Source organism: Ylistrum balloti, unplaced genomic scaffold, assembly GCF_031769215.1.
Source record: "Ylistrum balloti isolate Yb309-2 unplaced genomic scaffold, AGI_CSIRO_Ybal_v1 Utg370038, whole genome shotgun sequence".
In the NCBI taxonomy this organism is placed as follows: domain Eukaryota; kingdom Metazoa; phylum Mollusca; class Bivalvia; order Pectinida; family Pectinidae; genus Ylistrum; species Ylistrum balloti.
The window spans coordinates 879,479-896,525 of record NW_026782097.1 but is presented as its reverse complement, the minus strand read 5'-3'; the positions used below and the strand labels follow the sequence as shown (position 1 = coordinate 896,525).

Here is a 17,047-nt window from a genome sequence, read left to right as displayed (position 1 = left end):
GTTGGATGATGGGCGCCGCCCTATCCATATAGTTCACTTGGCTTTCTGTTCTATATGACTTAAAAATTTAAAGCACTTTTTTTTTTTTTACTCCTGAAAGATTTTCATCCATGGGAGCAGTCAACATTATAATTTGCACATAATGCCATATGTAAAATCTCCTCACAAGGATTTCAAAAATCACATGTACAGTTTGCTTACATATTAGAGAGTACTCTACAAACATCCGAATCTAAGTCATAAAACCTAACAGGATAATAGTCACAAAGATTGCACACTCTCGGAGAGGATTTTCAAACTCCACCCTTATAATGTATATGACTCCAAATGGTTTCTTGTTCCGATTCACTCTCAGTTATATCCATCTGTGATGAAATCTTCGTTTCCACTGTAAATCTTTATTCATCAATGTATTCCGTCTTATGACACATGAACATTTAGTCATTGGCATACATACAGATTAGAGAATTACAAACAAGAAAACACAGAAGGACATGGCGCCCTCTAGTGTTTGATCTTTATTTTTTCTTTTAAAAGTTGGATATGTTCCCTTCTCTTCTGTTTTTGCCCTCAATGAAAAGACATTTGGACATTAACCCATTGCAGAAATTGCGATGCTATTTAACTGCCAAATCCGAGATGGTTACTACGAAGTCATTTTTTTTTTTTTTTTTTTTCATTTCAATGAACAGAATTTCTCCTTCTACAACATACTGGAATAAGGCAATAACTTATCGTTACATAGAAAAAATTTTTACAGAAGACGAAAAGACTGAAAAACAGTCTAGACAATGGGGCTGCTGAATGGATGCCTGGGCTAATTTTATGATGGCCAGTAGACGTGAGTAATGTACAATTCGTAAGGTCATCTGATTTTAGGTCACGATGACCAATAGCCATGTGTTTTGTCTGATGACATGTTTATATGTGATTGAAATAAACTTTCCATAATAAATATTACGCTCCTCCAGTTTCATCAGAGGGATTCAGCCTTGCCTGAAATGATCCAGAGATGGTCCTTAACAAATGCTCTTGCTTTGCTTCAAACCGATTTGATGTAAAAACAAGGAAGTAATATCAATGTCCATCTAAATTATGTATTTACATGATGTCCTCCTAATGTGACTTTTACGAGAATATGAAGTTATAACGACAGCACGCACTTAAGTGAATTGTCACATTTTCGAGGCAATCTTACCCTTTATCAAGACTAGTCCGTACTGTCATTATTACTTTAATTGATCGTATATCTATTCCAGTTATACGCATCCAATGTACATTTTTTTGTTAGGATCCAGTACCAATATTGGACCATACCGTCAATATTATTAACAAGATCATATATATATATAATTTAAAAAGATAAAAGCTTTGTGTATCGTATATACAGAGAAAATTAATCACTTAACATGACAAACAAATATATCACTAACGTTTTCAGGCCTCGCGGCCATCTTCAGGTATATATGTATGTATATATATATATATATATATGGTGTTCACTTTTGTTACAAAACAGGCTCAATAGTTCGATTATTTCCGTCTTTATTTCTTCATTTTTAAAACAAATTTGCTGTGGTCAACAAAACAAATAAAACACATATGTTTTACACAAAAACTATCATACTTCACATACTTGCATACAAATGTACAATGTGTAGTAAAGGACAATAACTGCTGTTATAGAACAGGCCTGTTCTATCCCATCAAATGTGTATGGACAATGGTAATTGGTAAAATATAATTTACAAATCTTACAAATGAAGATATAACTTCATTTATAAAATCTAAACGGTTGTTACCATGTTCTTTACGAAAATATATAAATATTATTCTTTACAAACCTATTGTTTTAACTCGCACAATTTACACATATTTAGTTAAAAACACAGACATAGCTCAAAAACATTCTGAACCCATCAGACACTCACACCACAGCTATGGTGTAGAGGCAAGTTCTTAAGGGTATCCCATAATGCTAATAGCCTGGATTATCCAACCAGGATTTTTTTCTATAAAGTAATGGCTTTACCTCATAAATACTTGGATATTTATGAATATAATGTAAATACATAGAGATAGAATTTAACCAGAAGGATACTGTAATATTTGCAGACTACAAGTCACTTTAACTTTGAAATTGCTTAATGCCAAAAAGTCCATATCTTTATGAGAATAACTCAATACGATAAAATTGCATAACCTCAACTGAAATACAAAATAGGAGATTGCCTACAATTTCAGAAGTATTGGTTATCCGAAAATATATTAAACAAATAAAATAAATTTACCATATAAATAATTTAGTTCTCTCTAACTCGAAAACAGGTTTTGTTGTTACTGGTCAGGAGCAGAGTGCCCTTGGTGGCCAAAGCCCTATAACCCAGGTAAACAAAGGCACCTGCCCTGACCAGTTATATGGCCTGTCCCTAGTCAGGTGTCATAACAACTCACAAACTCACTCCCGTTCACACAGACAATTCCATGTGATCTGTCACCACTGTAGACCACAATGGACTCTTCCCACTAAAAATGTGGGAAAGTCTACCAAAGTTACCGAGGTCCTTACATCATCTTACACGCTAGACAAACTATATAGCTTATTAACAAACCTAATACCTACAATATATATACATTCATACTAATCATTCATTAATAACTGGTTAAGGATATAATTACTCACAATCCAAATATAGATCCTATTACATATATATATACGCGCGCGCGCGTGTGTGTGTGTGTGTGTGCGTGCGTGCGTGCGTGCGTGCGTGCGGGGTTCAGTTAAAGACACACATGGGTAAGATTCGAAGACTATGTTATATAGATATTATATATATATAAACACTAAAACAAAACAAAAACAAAAAACAATCAAATGATCATTGATCCGTCAACATATCATAAATATGAAAGTTTGGCTTCATTTAAGCTCTTGTTTTTTTTTTTTTTTGATCGCCATTCCAACCCCTCCAGTGATAGTGTTCGTACCCATCACCGAAAGGATGCATTATTAACGGGTTTCGCTATAAACATTATCATACAGTTTTCCATATAATAATGTAATACAGCATAAAGAAAAAAAATGTAATTAAAGTCAATTTGTCGGATCATTGATTTCATTGAGACTTAACATCAGTTAGAGATCTATAAAAGCAGTATTAAAAGACCAAGTATAATAATGGTAATTATTTTGCCAGCCCTACAGGCATAAAAATTGGCAATCGGTTTTATTTTGTTAGTATGTTGCTGTCACCGATCGTTTTCCTTTTTATTATTCTGACGTAACAAAACAAACCGGAAACCAATTGCTAACAAACCGGAAGTGATGAGAGCTGATCCCGATAAGTAGAAAGAAGGCTCATAATCATTTGTCTGTATCTTGAGTGCATCTGTAGGTCGAGGAAAAATTATATATAGATAGGATACTAATTAGCTATTGTCATGTTTATATATCAAATATTGCACCGTCACCATTCTAGCACCATTTTCTGTTATCGGTTCGTGTCAATTCATGGGGGAAAATATGACTGATTTCTTAGGTTTGTTAATGACAAAGCAAACGTGACGATCATCACAAAATAACAGTTATGGTAAATGACATAATTTTTTGGGGTTCCAGTTGATCAATTTTGGACATTGATAATACGTACCATTAACAGGAAAGGATATGACGTGCCCAACACCGGAAGCTAATCCCAGGATTCCCTCTACAATTCGAATTCTCTGTTTCCCAAACGCATGAGGTATCACGTTGTCAACGAGGGCGAGAAAGACACCTGATATAAGAAACATTGGAAAAACAAACAAACAAAATTATTTAAAACAAACATTCAGTTGTAGGCATAAATCAAGCGATTATTATCAATACCGTCAATATCAGATACCTGGACCTTGGCTGTTTCCAAACGCGAATTTCCATGAAAATTAACATTTATTGATATAAAGATTTTAGATTGCTTTGTCGGTTATTTTTTTCTTCTTTCGATACGGATTTAATTAACTCTTGAATATAAATATAGTTTTTCAATGTCCTAGTTTTAAAGAACTAAAACCAGCTTGTAAACAAGGAACAGTGATACGGACAAATGGACGAAATGAATTTACCTATTGACATGCCAAACCCTACAGCATACACGGCTACCCAGGCCACCTTGCTCAGAGCAGGGGCTTGGAAGGTCAGAAGTCCGGACACTATGTTGACTGGTCCAAGTGTCCATAGGATGTCCACAAGACTGAACCTGTGCCAGAAAACGAGTGTCAAAAGTCCCAACAAACTTCCAATAAAAGGCAAAGTAACGATTACTCGTACAGAAAGATCGGTCCCAAACCCCTTCGTGGGGTCCTGTAGCAGAGATGATAGTTCATACACAGGAATCGGCTTGCCTGAAATTTGAGAAATATTGTTTCTGGATACTAAAAATAATTACGAGATATGAGATAGTAACATTTTTGATAAGTTATTAATAGCAATATTACGGAGATTCCATGTAATGTTTGTTCTTCAAATCTTATTATAGCTAAGAGTGTTTTTGTTGATTAACTTGGTTGTTGAAGGCCCTTGGCAGCATCCGAAAATATCTGATCCCTAGGTATAAAGACACTGCGGCAAAAAGAAACAAATAAATAAATAGATAGATATATAATGAATGAATGAATGATAAACGATCAAGATACGAGGAAATAAACTCTATACACACCAAGCTGGTCCAAGAAATAAACTATCACTAGTAGATACAGCGCCACGCCTCTAAAAATACTGAAATCTGATAGGCCAAGCAAACGACCAATAACTCCATTGTTTGTGTCAACTGTGGTACGGTCTAGAGGTTTCAGAAGCACACAAGCGGCCCCCGCAATCACCATGATAATTAGCTGGTAACGATATAAGATCCGCCAATCAATGTCAATATCCGGTACTAAGGTAATGCCTGCAAACACAGTGGCCGCAACTGATTCCACCGACCTTATCAGTACGACATATCTCAGTCGGTGTTTAGTGAAAGTCTCCAAAATAGGAATGATGACAGTTAATGAGAGAAATGCGAAACCAAGACCTGAAACAGCAAAGGATTGAGCAATAAAGCAAACGAAATTCTGATTTATTGTCATGAAAAAGGGATATATAAAGAATTTAATATCATTTAATGTCACTGTTCAAGTACACTAAATAGCAACTTAACCGGTTTATCACGGTTGTGTTTCTTGATCTGCGCAATAGATAACAACATGTTATCATTTCGATTGCCAAAACAGAAACAACTTTTGAAATTCCTTATACTAAGATGACGTAGAATGCTTTAAGTGGACTAATACAAATATGAAATGGTTTGATTTCAAGCTTATCAGTTTAAACAAATTAAATATTTGATTATTCCGATGTGATTTTGTAGGGATAAAGTTGAAATAAAAATTGGCACACCCAACATATTGTTGATAGGGTAAATAAAAAAACCCGTCAACCAACGATAATAATTGTTACATTGTTTTTTATAAACATACCGTTGGAAATTTTGTTAAAGGCAACTTAGATTGTCATAACTCTATTGAAAACTTTTATTGTCATAACTCTATTGAAAACTTTTATTGTCATATCTCTATTGAAACCCGAGATTGTCATATCTCTATTGAAAACGTCGATTGTCATAATTCTATTGAAAACTGAGATTGTCATATCTCTATTGAAACCCGAGATTGTCATATCTCTATTGAAAACGTCGATTGTCATAATTCTATTGAAAACTGAGATTGTCATATCTCTATTGAAAACTGAGAGTGTCACAATTCTATTGAAACCCGAGATTGTCATAACTCTATTGAAAACGTCGATTGTCATAACTCTATTGAAAACGTCGATTGTCATAACTCTATTGAAAACCGAGATTGTCATAACTCTATTAAAAACGTGATTGTCATAACTCTATTGAAACCCGAGATTGTCATAACTCTATTGAAAACGTCGATTGTCATAATTCTATTGAAAACGTCGATTGTCATATCTCTATTGAAACCCGAGATTGTCATATCTCTATTGAAAACGTCGATTGTCATTATTCTATTGAAAACGTCGATTGTCATAACTCTATTGAAAACCGAGATTGTCATAACTCTATTGAAACCCGAGATTATCATATCTCTATTGAAAACGTCGATTGTCATAATTCTATTGAAAACTGAGATTGTCATATCTCTATTGAAACCCGAGATTGTCATATCTCTATTGAAACCCGAGATTCTCCTAATTCTATTGAAAACTTATATTGCTATAGATCTATTGAAAACCGAGATTGTCATAACTCTATTGAAACCCGAGATTATATCTCTATTGAAAACGTCGATTGTCATATCTCTATTGAAACCCGAGATTGTCATATCTCTATTGAAACCCGAGATTCTCCTAATTCTATTGAAAACTTATATTGCTATAGATCTATTGAAAACCGAGATTGTCATATCTCTATTGAAACCCGAGATTATCATATCTCTATTGAAAACGTCGATTGTCATATCTCTATTGAAACCCGAGATTGTCATATCTCTATTGAAAACCGAGATTGTCATATCTCTATTGAAACCCGAGATTGTCATATCTCTATTGAAATAGAATCGAAATACATGTTGTTTCTATAACTATTAAACACAAAGGAAAAGGTCACTATGTGGTCCAAAAGTATTAATGTAAATCCGATTTCAGTCTTACAGTTATCGAGAGAAACGACCGGCTGTAAAGACATGGATTACCTGCCACTCCTCCGACCAGAAACGTGATACCACCTACTGCCACACGTGGTACCCAGGCAGCTATAAATAGACCAAGTCCGACAAGGGAACATCCGGCGATCCCAACAATTCGGTAGCCCAGGCCTATCATAAGGAGGGATGCAAACGGAACTTTGTTGGGGAAGAAAATATCATAATAAAGTGATATTGATAACCATCATGAATCATAATTACCCCACACGAAACTGTTCGTCATATAAAACAGCTAAGGTTCAACGTAGTAAGAAATACCTTATTCACTGTTAGTTTACTACTATCAGTCTACATGCTTACTAAAAAGTTTGAGGAACATTTTTCTACGAAAAACCATTTATTTGAATTAATAAAAGAAAACGTTGACATCAACCACTGTACCTTAGTCTAGAGATTTGTAAATTATCGTTTTCACGGAAATTACCTACCTCCCAAACGTCGTGTAATCAATAATGCTTTTCGTATGTCGTCTGCTTGCTCGTTAGTAAGATCTGAATTAATTTTTCCCAACACTGCCATGGCAAACACAACTGATTGACAAAAGTTTATTAGTGTGCACCCCACTAGAATCAGTATTTTCCTCCGCCTCACATTGCCGGTCGCATTAAGTACTTCAACTGTTTCCGCTGGCACGTCAGGTCCGCTTTCGCTCCTCACATTTCTAATTGTAGGCCGTGGTGGACCGACCCTTTCATAACCCTTCAATAGAATTGTTTTGAATGAATCGATGGTATTTTTTAAAAGTTTTATGACATATGTACCTTTTACAATGCGACTCGTAATTTTCGCTCGTCTCATTTGTTGTCAAGGTTTCCTACCTGTAGTCAAGTAAACACCGTGATCAGAATTTTTGACTAGTTAACTAATTGGCTACGTATTCAGGAATTTTGTCTGTTGACCAATCGATTCTTAGTCATGGACTTTGCCTACCACTTAGGATTCAACATATAGAATAATACACATGTATGTATGTATGTATGTATGTATGTATGTATGTATGTATGTATGTATGTTCAACACGAACTGTAAAGGGTCATTCATAGGTAAGCAAACCTTACTATAAAGGGGTTCTCGTAGGTAGTCAACCCTAACTGTAAAGATGTTTTCACAGGTATTCAACTCTAAGTGTAAAGAGGTTATCACAGGTATTCAACTCTAAGTGTAAAGAGGTTATCATAGGTATTCAACTCTAAGTGTAAAGAGGTTATCACAGGTATTCAACTCTAAGTGTAAAGAGGTTATCATAGGTATTCAACTCTAAGTGTAAAGAGGTTATCACAGGTATTCAACTCTAAGTGTAAAGAGGTTATCACAGGTATTCAACTCTAAGTGTAAAGAGGTTATCATAGGTATTCAACTCTAAGTGTAAAGAGGTTATCATAGGTATTCAACTCTAAGTGTAAAGAGGTTATCACAGGTATTCAACTCTAAGTGTAAAGAGGTTATCACAGGTATTCAACTCTAAGTGTAAAGAGGTTATCATAGGTATTCAACTCTAAGTGTAAAGAGGTTATCACAGGTATTCAACTCTAAGTGTAAAGAGGTTATCACAGGTATTCAACTCTAAGTGTAAAGAGGTTATCACAGGTATTCAACTCTAAGTGTAAAGAGGTTATCACAGGTATTCAACTCTAAGTGTAAAGAGGTTATCATAGGTATTCAACTCTAAGTGTAAAGAGGTTATCATAGGTATTCAACTCTAAGTGTAAAGAGGTTATCATAGGTATTCAACTCTAAGTGTAAAAAGGTTATCATAGGAAGTTAACCCTGTTTGTAGAGAGGTTCTCACAGGTAGTCAATCCTCAGTGTAAAGATGCTCGCATATATAGTCAACCATTACTATAAAGGGGTATCACATATAGTCAACCCTTACTATAAAGGGGTATCACATATAGTCAACCCTTACTATAAAGGGGTTATCACATATAGTCAACCATTACTATAAAGGGGTTATCACATATAGTCAACCATTACTATAAAGGGGTTATCACATATAGTCAACCCTTACTATAAAGGGGTTATCACATATAGTCAACCCTTACTATAAAGGGGTTATCACATATAGTCAACCCTTACTATAAAGGGGTTATCACATATAGTCAACCCTTACTATAAAGGGGTTATCACATATAGTCAACCCTTACTATAAAGGGGTTATCACATATAGTCAACCCTTACTATAAAGGGGTTATCACATATAGTCAACCCTTACTATAAAGGGGTTATCACATATAGTCAACCCTTACTATAAAGGGGTTATCACATATAGTCAACCCTTATTATAAAGGGGTTCTCATATATAGTCAACCCTTATTATAAAGGGGTAATCACATATAGTCAACCATTACTATAAAAGGGGTTATCACATATAGTCAACCCTTACTATAAAGGGGTTATCACATAGATTCAACCCTTACTATAAAGGGGTTATCACATATAGTCAACCCTTATTATAAAGGGGTTCTCACATATAGTCAACCCTTATTATAAAGGGGTTCTCACATATAGTCAACCCTTACTATAAAGGGGTTCTCACATATAGTCAACACTTACTATAAAGGGGTTATCACATATAGTCAACCCTTACTATAAAGGGGTTATCACATATAGTCAACCCTTACTATAAAGGGGTATCACATATAGTCAACCCTTACAATAAAGGGGTAATCACATATAGTCAACCATTACTATAAAAGGGGTTATCACATATAGTCAACCCTAACTATAAAGGGGTTATCACATATAGTCAACCCTTACTATAAAGGGGTTATCACATATAGTCAACCCTTACTATAAAGGAGTTCTCACATATAGTCAACCCTTACTATAAAGGGGTTATCACATAGAGTCAACCCTTACGATAAAGGGGTTATCACATATAGTCAACCCTTACTATAAAGGGGTTCTCATAGGTAGCCAACCATAAATGTTAAGAGGCTTCCATGCATAGCTACCCCTAAGTGTAAGTTTTCACAGGCGAAAAATGTCATGAGAATGTATTATTACATGGAAATCAGCACAATAAAACACTGTTCTAGGATAAGATGTGAACTAAGTTGTGTTTATCTTTAAAAAAACTTGCTTTGTTGTAAACAAACTGACCTCTTGATAATCATCATCCCAGTCGTTCGAGTTCTCCATACTTTGAACTGTAGTGTGTTGGTTGATGTATGTATTCATTCTGGTCACTGCCTACCACCATATATGGCCAAAATTTAACAGATCCCATACAAACTAAACCAAGCCGTTGTTAACTAGACGCCCCCTGTCGGCGGAATTTCCCTCTGATTATAACTTACACATATTGTGAGATAACATACAAACTGACATGTATATTATAGTATCGTCCGGTCACTTCCTGCAGTGCCCATCATTTAGGAAGTTCCCACTACAGAGTATTGTATATAGATTGATGTGTGTACTTAATCGTACTTGACTTTTTATTTCAATATTCAACCATCGTTTTCCCGGCATAGATAGATCATTTTATTTAAAGGGTTGAAATCCTGTAAGTTTTTATCGTCGTTTTCAGACGCACCCGGTTAAAACGTACCCGGTTTAAGTCATCTGAAGTAGCTTCCACTTTCCATGTCTTCCTTGTTGCAATGCTCCTCATTTTACAACCGGCTTTTTTTTTTAATCAACCTTCCCGATAACTAATAAAATGCTTTATTTACCAAACTTTTACTTGTGTTTGTGTTTTATTTATATTATGTCCCATTTTCGACACTCCAGGGGCCGTAATCACTTTCGCTCTCTGCGCCCCAGGAACAATGTCACGGCAAAACTGAAGGTTCCATGAGCAACACCTTGTGGACAAGATGAAAACACTTGTTTTATCCTTTGATGTACATCAAACGTATCTCGAGGTCGCATAACAGTATGTTTTTACAGGCTTTGAAGTTGGGTGTCGCTCGTTTGTAATCTCCAAAAGGAGCATGGTCAGATTTTTTCCTCGTGGAACCAATCAAATGACTTCCCTTTTGCTTTCGATTTTGCAATGACACGTTCCAGGGGTGCAGAGAGCGAAAGTGATCGTAATCGCCGGCGTATCGAGGATGGTTCGAAGGGTGCAGAGAGCGAATGTGATCGTAACCCCCGGAGAATCGAGGATGGTTCGAAGGGTGCAGAAAGCGAAAGTGATCGTAACCCCTGGAGTATCGAGGAAGATTGTACTTATGATGTAGCTGTGACCGAAATATAAAATGCTTCAGGAGTGTATCTGATCTGATTTGATATAGCTAATGCGGACCTTTATGATCTGTAGTTGCTGAAAGCTGTTTGGATGACAAAATAACCCAGATATTGGAGGCTTGGATTGAATCTATTGATTTCAGTCACAATATTGGATAAACATCGTATTCCATTCCAAATGTACATATACAATTTGACATTTACCATCGCTGATGCACTTTATTGAGGTTCGGATAACATAGACTGTGTTGGAATCGCATGCCAGCAAATGTGTTACCAGAAATAAATAAGATTATGATAATAAAGACGACTTAGTAAAATTCAGACATTTACATTAAAGCTTTATTTATAGGTATTGGAATTGCAAAAGCAGTTAGACATGGTAACAAATAATACATTTTGAGAATATATCCACATATATTTTAAAACATTTTAATTCAGAATGACTTATGTTGGACAATGAGAGTGATTAACATTAAACCGAGGGAAGATCCCACGAGTATTCTTAATTCAAAGAAGAAAATTGAGGTTTAATTTCATGAATGTCTATATGATTATACAAATATGAAAAGATGTTATGTTTTTTCTGATGAATTTTATTGTCATAGGAATATATGTAATAAGTTATACAAACGACACGCATTAAAAAAATACATACTAATACAGGAGAGTCACAATGAATTAAACTACACTCATCATTTCTTTAGGACTTGTCAGTGATACTAAAGGCCTATATTGGTAAAATCTCGGAGACGCCGAAGGAAAATCAAATTGGCGGAGATAAATGTCAAACCCCTAATGGGGAGATTCAGTAGTGCCAAAAATGATCACTTAAAAAAGATTAAATACTGAATGACCGCAAAGAACATCTAGTACATGTGTTTTGTCTGAACCACTCCACTTTTCAGATGTCAGTCACCCGTTTGCATCAATCTCTCCGTTTCATGTCTCTGATAAAGCATCCATATTTGTGGTATTCTACGAGTGACTATGTTTTTATTACAAGATCATTATCCAGCTGAACGTTATTTGATGTACAAGATGTAAAGCAGAATGTTTGCAGATTCCTCACATGTTTTTAAGCCTCTGCGATGTCTTCCGTTGTATCCCTTTCCCGGTCCCCATCCTGACTAGTATCACCGTCACTAATGGACAGTGTTCTACGTGAAGATGCACATTTTGCTATGACCAACGCACAGATACCAGCAGAAAGTATTAGGATCCCTGCATGAACGAACCTCTCAATGCTACTCTTCCCAAACAAATCTGCAAATAGGTGAAAAGAAAGTGTGGGTAATTTGTCGAAGTGCTGGTCTCAAACCCATCAGACCTACATACAGAACATCGTAATTGTCTATTAATTTTGAAATATCATATATCCGTTTCTTTGATATTTTTAGAAATAAAGATACAGCCAGTGTTATAAGGACAAGTGTCACGTGATAGACCTGAACAGAGGAAGAAAAAACAAACAGGATAAGGACGCGAGTGTTGCAATAGGAACAGTAAATTTATTTTGGTCTCTTTTATGTCCTCTTGGTAGAAGACCCGATGGAAAAAATCTATTTTAGATGCCTTGTACTGTCATGCAGTGGAATGCTTTGATGCAACTCTTAATGTATAACGGCGCTTAATGTAATAATTATTACAATAAGCGTTGTAACGGCTACGCTTAATGTAATAAAGTTATTATTATTACATTAAGCGGGGCAACTGTTACGTTTAATGTAATAATTAGTTGTAATAAGAGTTACGTCATGCATCAGTTTGTATTCTTGTGTTCTCCTTTTTCCCGTAAATCGCCGGAAAAATCAACCCAACCTGCCAAGGTTGTTTAACAACTAGGCACTTTTTACGGCATGCAGGGATGTTATTTATAAATTTCTTCAAGGGTAATTTAATCAGTATTTAGTCATCGAACAATCATTTATAATAGATCGCTGGTTTGTTATATAATGTAATTGTAACTGTGTCACAGACAACGCCTTATCACAGATAAGTGATTTGTATCACGTGATATTAAATATCAATCGCGGTGGTTAATTGGTAAAGGAGTACCACTTTTCAAGAAATTCATGAAATTAAAGAAAACAAAGCCTCCATATTAAACAAAGATTTTCAAACTGGATTCTATATAAACTTGTCAGTACAAAGTGACTCTGTCAACGTCGGAAGTGATGTCATACACCCAACAAACTGGATTCTATATAAACTTGTCAGTACAAAGTGACTGTCAACGTCGGAAGTGATGTCATACACCCAACAAACTGGATTCTATATAAACTTGTCAGTACAAAGTGACTCTGTCAACGTCGGAAGTGATGTCATACACCCAACAAACTGGATTCTATATAAACTTGTCAGTACAAAGTGACTCTGTCAACGTCGGAAGTGATGTCATACACCCAACAAACTGGATTCTATATAAACTTGTCAGTACAAAGTGACTCTGTCAACGTCGGAAGTGATGTCATACACCCAACAAACTGGATTCTATATAAACTTGTCAGTACAAAGTGACTCTGTCAACGTCGGAAGTGATGTCATACACCCAACAAACTGGATTCTATATAAACTTGTCAGTACAAAGTGACTCTGTCAACGTCGGAAGTGATGTCATACACCCAACAAACTGGATTCTATATAAACTTGTCAGTACAAAGTGACTCTGTCAACGTCGGAAGTGATGTCATACACCCAACAAACTGGATTCTATATAAACTTGTCAGTACAAAGTGACTCTGTCAACGTCGGAAGTGATGTCATACACCCAACAAACTGGATTCTATATAAACTTGTCAGTACAAAGTGACTCTGTCAACGTCGGAAGTGATGTCATACACCCAACAAACTGGATTCTATATAAACTTGTCAGTACAAAGTGACTCTGTCAACGTCGGAAGTGATGTCATACACCCAACAAACTGGATTCTATATAAACTTGTCAGTACAAAGTGACTCTGTCAACGTCGGAAGTGATGTCATACACCCAACAAACTGGATTCTATATAAACTTGTCAGTACAAAGTGACTCTGTCAACGTCGGAAGTGATGTCATACACCCAACAAACTGGATTCTATATAAACTTACCAGTATAAAGTGACTCTGTCAACGTCGGGAGTGTTGTCATACATGACACCAAACTAGCGATAAGCCGGGTATTCTGTTTCCCAAACAGGTCCGGAATAACTTTGTGTGCTGACATGAAGACGAGGCCTGTGACAAATATATGATAAACGATTTAAACATGAAAAAATTAAAAGTGCGATCAATAAGTAAGTACTTGAAACAGCAACCTAATCAGCTTTGTATCATAAAGATAATATGTTACCTCTACCTTGTAGTCTACCACCATATACCCCCATCATGGTATCCCCCACCATGTAGTCTACCACCATATACCCCCATCATGGTATCCCCACCATGTAGTCTACCACCATATACCCCCATCATGGTATCCCCCACCATGTAGTCTACCACCATATACCCCCATCAGGGTATCCCCACCATGTAGTCTACCACCATATACCCCCATCATGGTATCCCCACCTTGTAGTCTACCACCATATACCCCCATCATGGTATCCCCCACCATGTAGTCTACCACCATATACTCCACATCATGGTATCCCCACCATGTAGTCTACCACCATATACCCCCATCATGGTATCCCCCACCGTGTAGTCTACCACAATATACCCCCATCATGGTTTCCCCCACCATATACTCTCCATTATTGTATCCCCCACCGTGTAGTCTACCATCATATATCCCCATCATGGTATCCCCCACCATGTAGTCTACCACCATATACCCCATCATGGTATCCCCCACCGTGTAGTCTACCACCATATACCCCCATCATGGTATCCCCCACCGTGTAGTCTACCACCATATACCCCCATCATGGTATCCCCCACCATGTAGTCTACCACCATATACCCCCATCGTGGTATCCCCCACCATGTAGTCTACCACCATATACTCCCATCATGGTATCCCCACCATGTAGTCTACCACCATATACTCCCATCTTGGTATCCCCTACCTTGTAGTCTACCACTATATACCCCCATCATGGTATCCCCCACCATGTAGTATACCACCCCCCACCATGTATATACCACCATATACCCCATCATGGTATCCCCGACCATGTAGTCTAGCACCATATACCCCCATCATGGTATCCCCCACCATGTAGTCTACCACAATATACTCCACATCATGGTATCCCCACCATGTAGTCTACCACCATATACTCCCATCATGGTATCCCCCACCATGTAGTCTACCACCATATACTCCACATCATGGTATCCCCACCATGTAGTCTACCACCATATACCCCCATCATGGTATCCCCCACCATGTAGTCTACCACCAAAAACTCCCATCATGGTATCCCCCACCAAGTCTACCACCATATACCCCATCATGGTATCCCCCACCGTGTAGTCTACCACCATATACCCCCATCATGGTATCCCCCACCGTGTAGTCTACCATCATATACCCCCATCATGGTATCCCCCACCATGTAGTCTACCACCATATACCCCATCATGGTATCCCCACCATGTAGTCTACCACCATATACCCCCATCATGGTATCCCCCACCGTGTAGTCTACCACCATAAACCCCCATCATCGTATCCCCCACTGTGTAGTCTACCACCATATACCCCCATCATGGTATCCCCCACCATGTAGTCTACCACCATATACCCCCATCATGGTATCCCCCACCATGTAGTCTACCACCATATACTCCCCATCATGGTATCCCCCACCATGTAGTCTACCACCATATACCCCCATCATGGTATCCCCCACCATGTAGTCTACCACCATATACTCCCATCATGGTATCCCCCACCATGTAGTCTACCACCATATACTCCCCATCATGGTATCCCCCACCGTGTAGTCTACCACCATATACCCCCATCATGGTATCCCCCACCATGTAGTCTAGCACCATATACCCCCATCATGGTATCCCCCACCATGTAGTCTACCACAATATACCCCCATCATGGTATCCCCCACCGTGTAGTCTACCACCATATACCCCAACATGGTATCCCCGACCATGTAGTCTAGCACCATATACCCCCATCATGGTATCCCCCACCACCATATACCTCATCATGGTATCCCCCACCATGTAGTCTACCACCATATACTCCCATCATGGTATCCCCCACCATGTAGTCTACCACCATATACCCCCATCATGGTATCCCCCACCATGTAGTCTACCACCATATACTCCCCATCATGGTATCCCCACCATGTAGTCTACCACCATATACCCCCATCATGGTATCCCCACCATGTAGTCTACCACCATATACTCCCATCATGGTATCCCCCACCATGTAGTCTACCACCATATACCCCCATCATGGTATCCCCCACCATGTAGTCTACCACCATATACACCCCATCATGGTATCCCCCACCGTGTAGTCTACCACCATATACCCCCATCATGGTATCCCCCACCATGTAGTCTACCACCATATACCCCCATCATGGTATCCCCCACTGTGTAGTCTACCACAATATACCCCCATCATGGTATCCCCCACCGTGTAGTCTACCACCATATACCCCATCATGGTATCCCCGACCATGTAGTCTAGCACCATATACCCCCATCATGGTATCCCCCACCATGTAGTCTACCACAATATACTCCACATCATGGTATCCCCCACCATGTGGTATCCCCCACCATGTAGTCTACCACCATATACCCCCATCATGGTATCCCCCACCATGTAGTCTACCACCATATACCCCCATCATGGTATCCCCCACCATGTAGTCTACCACCATATACCCCATCATGGTATCCCCCACCATGTAGTCTACCACCATATACCCCATCATGGTATCCCCCATATACCCCCCATCATGGTATCCCCCACCGTGTAGTCTACCACCATATACCCCCATCATGGTATCCCCCCATGTAGTCTACCACCATATACCCCCATGTAGTCTACCACCATATACCCCCATCATGGTATCCCCCACCATGTAGTCTACCACCATATACACCCATCATGGTATCCCCCACCATGTAGTC

The 17,047-nt window shown here is 38.0% G+C and overlaps 1 protein-coding gene across 1 annotated transcript; it reads right to left on the bottom strand.

The window, feature by feature from the left end:
• Positions 1–2,895: 2,895 nt before the first annotated feature.
• Positions 2,896–10,005, bottom strand: LOC132549016 (uncharacterized). Its single transcript, XM_060212928.1, has 7 exons — positions 9,853–10,005; positions 7,179–7,449; positions 6,739–6,888; positions 4,698–5,054; positions 4,105–4,383; positions 3,651–3,776; positions 2,896–3,389 (listed from the first exon to the last, which is right to left on the bottom strand). The coding sequence occupies exons 1-7, from the start codon at positions 9,928–9,930 to the stop codon at positions 3,250–3,252; spliced, it is 1,401 nt and encodes a 466-aa protein (XP_060068911.1). The 5' UTR covers positions 9,931–10,005; the 3' UTR covers positions 2,896–3,249.
• Positions 10,006–17,047: the final 7,042 nt, after the last annotated feature.